Raw genomic sequence first — 6,945 nt, forward strand, 5'->3', positions numbered from 1 at the left:
CTGTTTTGGGTGAAACTGGACCATGAGATTACAATTTCATTCCAATAAAGTCTCCTTAAATTCATCCTGTGGTAAAATAGAGAATTCCAAGTAAATCAAACCATCCTCAAGGAAGATTTTTACATTTTTTTTGTATCCTATTCTACTCTATTTGTAGTATTAAATTTTACTGTAGCTTACCTAGTTAAATATGTAGTTTGTTTTAATTGCATTCATATTATCTATTTTGTTGAATCTTTCATTTTTAAATTGATTTATTATTATTATTATTATTATTATTATTATTATTATTATTATTATTATTATAAATATTATTATTATTACTACTACTACAACAGATTAAGCTCTATAATGAAGACAGTAAATCTTTAAAAGCTTCGCATTCTATATTATGCCAGTCCAGAATGAAGGGTAAAACCGAGTATTTATGGATAAATGTGGTATTTGTGAACATCCCTCCTAGTAATTGCATTCATCTACTTCACTTCAGGTTACACCTATTGCTGATTCTCTGGAACAGATAAAGAAGTATGAACCTATTAGTATCAGTAAATGAGCAGTGTGTCAATTCCCAAAGTATGTGTGAGATCTTTAATATGAGTGTATCACATCACATAACATCAGCCCAAAGTCACTAGTTATGGTACACTATTAATATTATAACCAGTAGGCGGCAGTAAATGAGTGTTTATGTGGATGTGTACTTGAATCGAAAGTGAAAGTGTCAGAAACTGTCAGAAAAGAACACACGCACTCACATGTACTTCAATCATAATTTGATTTATGCCAAATAATAGCGGAGTAAAGTTAGTTTGATATTCGATATTCAGCGGAGATTCGCCTTTCGGCCGTTCTCTTGCTCACAGGCAATGTCCTAAACTCTCCCAAATTACATTTTCCAAACCACAGAAGAACAGAGAACAAACTACAAACGTCAGATTTTCTGAAAACACCCCAACCTTTCTGTTTCTCCGAGGATATTTACTGAAAATGGCAGGAATCGCTGCAGCGGGCGCTGAAGCTGTTAAGGGACCGTCTGCAAAGTACGGACCCTGATTAAAAACGTAAACATTCACAGCGCCGTTTAATGCAATACATTTCTACTGTAACACGCCCATATAAAATATAGATATAATATGAAATATTGATATAAAATCACTTGTAGTCTTTAGAGACACACCTGATAAACATACTCCAACTACAACTTTTAGTTTTGAAAAATATGATTCGATTGATTTTTTATTAATTTTTTAATGTTTAAAAGTGCTACTGTAACACGCCCATATGAAATATTGATATAAAATCACTTGTAGTCCTCAGAGACACACCTGATGAACAAACTACAACTTTTGGTTTTGAAAAATATGACTTGGTTGATTTTATATTAATTTTTTTAATAATAAAAATTGCTACAGTAATGCACTAATATGAAATATAGAAATAAAATCACTTGTAGTCTTTAGAGACACACCTGATAAACATACTACAACTTTTAGTTTTGAAAAATATGACTCGGGTGATTTTTTATAATTTTTTTAATAATAAAAATTGCTACTGTACTGTACTAAGACATATTTTTCAAAACTAAAAATTGTAGTATGTTTATCAGGTGTGTTTTTAATCAGGGTCCGTACTTTGCAGACGGTCCCTTAACAGCTTCAGCGCCCGCTGCAGCGATTCCTGCCATTTTCAGTAAATATTCTCGGAGAAACAGAAAGGTTGGGTGTTTTCAGAAAATCTGACGTTTGTAGTTTGTTCTCTGTTCTTCTGTGGTTTGGAAAATGTAATTTGGGAGAGTTTAGGACATTGCGTGTGAGCAAGAGAACGGCCGAAAGGCGAATCTCCGCTGAATATCGAATATCAAACTAACTTTACTCCGCTATGTGTATTCTTATGAGAAACAAACTGGGAAAACTATGAAGAAGAGTAACATAAGGAGAGTTACCGACAGTCGGTATTGGATGCTGGTGATCTTCGAGCACTTAAATTGAATCTAAATCAGGCAGAGAATAAGCCAGTTGTCCACACCTGTCAGGGTGCGGGTGCAGGGAGGACGAGGAGGCGGACGCAAATGCAAACAAACGGGATTTATTAAAGAAAACAAATACAAAACATACAAGGAATAAACTGAAAACAGGACTGGGGAAACTCTGGAAAACATGGAACACTGACAGACGTTAAACGTACAAGGATCGACACCGGGGAAATGAAACACGGACCTTAAATAGAGGTGCACACACACAGGAAACATGAAACACCTGGGACGAAGGGGCGGAGTTACAGAAGAACACAGGTGAGTGGAAAAACACAGGCAGAACACAGGGGCACGGGTCACGTGGGACAACACAGGCACGAGGACAGACAGGAAACAGGGCCAGGACCTTACATAACCCCCCCCTTAACGCGCAACTCCCGGGGCGCGAAAAAAACGAAACCCCAGGAGCAGGCCAGGAGAGGGCGGAAAACAAGGAACAAGACAAGACAGAACTAGGACGGAGACCGGACAGGGAACTGGACAGGAGACCGGACACGAAACGGGGGCAGGACCGGGAACGGAGACTGGACGTGGGGCTGGGCAGGGAACGGAAACTGGACGGTAGACTGGACAGGAGACAGGGACGGACACTGGAACAGGGACTGGACAGGGGACACAAAGGGAGACGGAGACTGGACAGGTGACAGAGACTGGACATAGGGCTGTACTGGGGACTGGACACTGGACAGGACAGGAGACTGGGGCATGACACTGGACACAGACCGAGACTGGGACTGAACTGGGGACGTAAACGGAGACTGGACATAGGGCGGAGACTGGACAAACTGGGACTGGACAGGGGACGTAAACGGAGACAGGACAGGAGACGTAAGTGGAGACAGGACAGGAGACTGGACCGAGGGCTGGACAGTGGACGGAGACGTAGACTGGACAGGGGTCTGGACATTGGACAGGACACTAGGCACAAACGGAGACTGGAAACTGGACTGAACACTAGACAAGGGCACAGGGTTGAAAACATTCACCGGGACTGACACATAGACAGTGACAGGGACAGGCACAGAAAAACCAAGGGGGACAGGAATATGAACGAACACAGATACAGGGACCAGGACAGGGAGAGACAGGGGGACAAAAACTTGGGGATGCCCAGGACTGGCTAAAGTCTGTGGGGTCAGCCTGGGCACAGTACTAGAGGCACAGTCAGGAGGCCTCGAAGCAGGCCTGGAAACACGGGGCCTGGCCCCAAACATAGTTCTGGGAGCTGGCACGGGGTCAGAGACGGCCGGGGCCGCGGGAACTGGGTCAGAGGCGGCCGGGGCCGCGGGAACTGGGTCAGAGGCGGCCGGGGCCGCGGGAACTGGGTCAGAGGCGGCCGGGGCCGCGGGAACTGGGTCAGAGGCGGCCGGAGCCGCGGGCTCAGAGTCAGAGGCGGCCGGGGCCGCGGGCACAGAGTCAGAGGCGGCGGAAGCCGCGGGCAGCGCTGGTACAAAGGCGGCGGGAGCCGCGGGCAGCGCTGGTACAGACGCGGCGAGAGCCGCGGGCAGCGCTGATCCAGAGGCGGCGAGTGCCGCAGGCAGCGCTGATCCAGAGGCGGAGAGAGCCGCGGGCAGCGCTGATCCAGAGGCGGCGAGAGCCGCGGGCAGCGCTGATCCAGGAGCGGTGAGAGCCGCTGTAGCAGGAGCTGAGAGTGCGGCTGCCCCTAACACCAGGACTGGAGCAGTGGGCGTGGCTGTAAAAACCGGACCGGAGCTTGCTTCCGGAGTCGAAGATCTGGAAGCCGGCCGGGCTGGTGAGCTGGAAGCCTGCCGAGCTGGAGTGCTGGAAGCCGGCCTCGCTGGAGAGCTGGAAGCCGGCCGGGCTGGAGAGCTGGAAGCCGGCCGGGCTGGAGAGCTGGAAGCCGGCCGGGCTGGAGAGCGTGGTGGACCTAGCAGGCTAGCTAGCTTAGCTGGCGCTTCAGAGAGCGGCGCTGCCGCCGCCGCTGTCTCGGGGAGCGGCGCGGCCACCGATGAAGTCTCGGGGAGCGGATGAGCCACGGGAGTCACAGAGCGTGGCGTCCCATCCGCTGGCTTCACGGAGTGCGGCTTCTCAGCCGCCAAGGAATACGGCCATGGAGTACGGGCTGGTGCGGGGTAGACCTTCTCTTCTTCCTCGGAGCTGCTGGGAGCGCAACCGAGGAAGTCCCACGGCTTCCGCTCCACGAGCCTCGGGTACTCGTAGGTTTCACCCAACCTGAGACGAGTCCCGAGGCTCCCCGCACACACCAGCAGCGCCCCCCCAAGCAAATCCTCCCCGGAAAAGGGATCCTCCTTCGGCTGGCGGGACCCCTTAGAACGTCTACCCCGAGGCCTGTGGCGTCCTTTAGGCCTCGGGGATTCCAACGCCAGGGTCCCGCATGGAGCGTGGCGAATCGCCAACCTGGAGCCGGTCCAACGGTTTGCTGCGTCCATTTTAGGTCGATCCTTCTGTCAGGGTGCGGGTGCAGGGAGGACGAGGAGGCGGACGCAAATGCAAACAAACGGGATTTATTAAAGAAAACAAATACAAAACATACAAGGAATAAACTGAAAACAGGACTGGGGAAACTCTGGAAAACATGGAACACTGACAGACGTTAAACGTACAAGGATCGACACCGGGGAAATGAAACACGGACCTTAAATAGAGGTGCACACACACAGGAAACATGAAACACCTGGGACGAAGGGGCGGAGTTACAGAAGAACACAGGTGAGTGGAAAAACACAGGCAGAACACAGGGGCACGGGTCACGTGGGACAACACAGGCACGAGGACAGACAGGAAACAGGGCCAGGACCTTACAACACCAGAAACGCTAAATCATGTGTCAAGTCAATGTTTGATGTGTTCTATGTTCTAATGTGTATAAAATATGAGTCTATGAGATCTGCAAAACGTTGCATTCTGATTTTATTGATCAGACGTTTTTAACGTAATCTTAATCCTAACTTTAACCCTGGTCCTAATCCTAATCTTAACCCTGGTTCTAATCCTAACTTTAACCCTAGTACTAATACTAATCCTAATCTCATCTGGGGTTGAGATGGTCTATAATATTGTAGCATTCACGAGGAAGCCATTGACTCGGGAGACGAGGTAAATCAAAAGCTCTTTTTATTTAACAGGGTACTGCTCACTTAATGCCCTTACAAGAGCAAGGAGAGTTAAACCCAAGGCAGCATACAGTGAGAACAGCCCTAAGGTCACTAAACTGGCTAAGAATCTACCGGATGGTAGATTCAGAGTGGTGCCCCCCACTCTGCATAACCCCACCTAAGAGGGAGGCCCCACACCTGACATCCACTCACACACAGGCACGCAGAGGTGGGCACACAGAGACAGGCACACCACAGGCATACAGCAGCAGCACACGCAGGATAACAGACCCACCCCCTGTGCTCGCTACAAAATCAATTTTTCATGATCAGTGATTCATTAGATAAGCATCTATTAATGAGGATTCTCTAAACAGTCCAAAAGTAAAGAAAAGCACTGTAATTTCACATATAAAAATAAATTAATTATGTTAAGTCTATAGATCAGCTAGTGAACATACTTGTATGCTTCTGTGCTGCTACATCACTTATAAAATTGTAACCCTTATGTTTTAAATAATATAATAAATATTTCTTTTCATACAGATAAAACGGAGAAACAGTCTTACTGAGCCTCCTGACAGTACGTTTGTATTCACATGGTTACTACATAGTTATTTTTCTTTTTGATTACTTTCATTTTTATTTGCTGACATTTGTTCTTGTACATTAATCACAGTGTCTGAGGATCCGTCACCGGACAGAACAGGTATGTTTTAAAAAAAGAACTGTGCAAGTTTAACACAAGCTTCTAGAATGAGATTTTCAGAAGCAAGGTAGTGTAAACTTAATTTGTATTAACACAAGGTAAAAATTTTAATTAATGACATTTTTACAGATTCTGATTCTGATGTGAGGATGGTGCTGTTGGGTAAGACTGGATCAGGAAAGAGCTCATCAGGAAACACCATCCTTAATGAAAAGACATTTCGTGTGAACTCTACCTTTCAGCATGTAACCAGTGAAAGTATGAGAGTTTCCAGGCCTGTTAATGGAAGAATGGTTGGGGTGATTGATACTCCGGGAATGTTCGTTGGAGTCACGCCTAAAGATATAATGAAAGAACATTTTAAAAAAGCAATTGATCTGGCGCATCTTGGAGTTCATGTGTTTCTGCTGGTGATGAGGCTGGATGTGAGATTCACAGAGGTGGATATGAACACAGTGAAGTGGATTGTGGAGAAATTTGGAGAGGAGATCCAAAAACACACCATTGTGTTGTTCACTCATGGAAACGTGTTACAGGAGAGAAGTATAGAGCAACACTTAGATTTAGTTCCAGAGCTGAAAAAGGTAGTGGGCAGTATGGCTGGTTATCATGTGTTTGAGAATGAAAATGAGGATGATAAGACCCAGGTCACAGAGCTGCTGAAGAAGATCAACCATGTGATGAAGAATAATGATGGAAACAAGATTTACACCAGAGAAATGTACAGTGAGGTTCAGAGAAAGAAACATGCTGGAGTAGCTGGAGCTTTAGGAGCATTTGCAATGAGAGCATTAGAATGGGCATGGGGCGGGAAATAGACAAATGAAGAAAGAATTAATATTATAAAGAAAGATCTGTAAGGTGCATTAAGTGTTGACTAACTAACATGAATGAATGCATTAGTTACCGTGAATAAGACGTGAGCTAATACATTAACAATGCTTAGGTAACGTTAATTAAACACAGAACTACAGCATTAACTAGAATGCAGTTCCTGCAGAAACTGCGAGTGTGATTGCAGTGCTGGCCGGGGTACACAGTACTGGGGGGCTGGGGTGTCCAAACTTTTGACCGATAGCTCCATTACACACAGTACTGGGGGACCGGGGTATCCAAACTTTTGA

The 6,945-nt window shown here is 46.2% G+C and overlaps 1 protein-coding gene across 1 annotated transcript; it reads left to right on the top strand.

The window, feature by feature from the left end:
* The first annotated feature begins 4,106 nt into the window (after positions 1–4,106).
* LOC103022387 (uncharacterized) lies at positions 4,107–6,639 on the top strand. The gene is made up of 3 exons (XM_049469509.1): positions 4,107–4,128; positions 5,792–5,821; positions 5,951–6,639. Exons 1-3 carry the CDS (start codon positions 4,107–4,109, stop codon positions 6,637–6,639), a joined length of 741 nt encoding a protein of 246 aa, XP_049325466.1.
* The last annotated feature ends 306 nt before the right edge of the window (positions 6,640–6,945 follow it).

Source organism: Astyanax mexicanus, chromosome 21 (assembly GCF_023375975.1).
Source record: "Astyanax mexicanus isolate ESR-SI-001 chromosome 21, AstMex3_surface, whole genome shotgun sequence".
Classification (NCBI taxonomy): Eukaryota; Metazoa; Chordata; class Actinopteri; order Characiformes; family Acestrorhamphidae; genus Astyanax; species Astyanax mexicanus.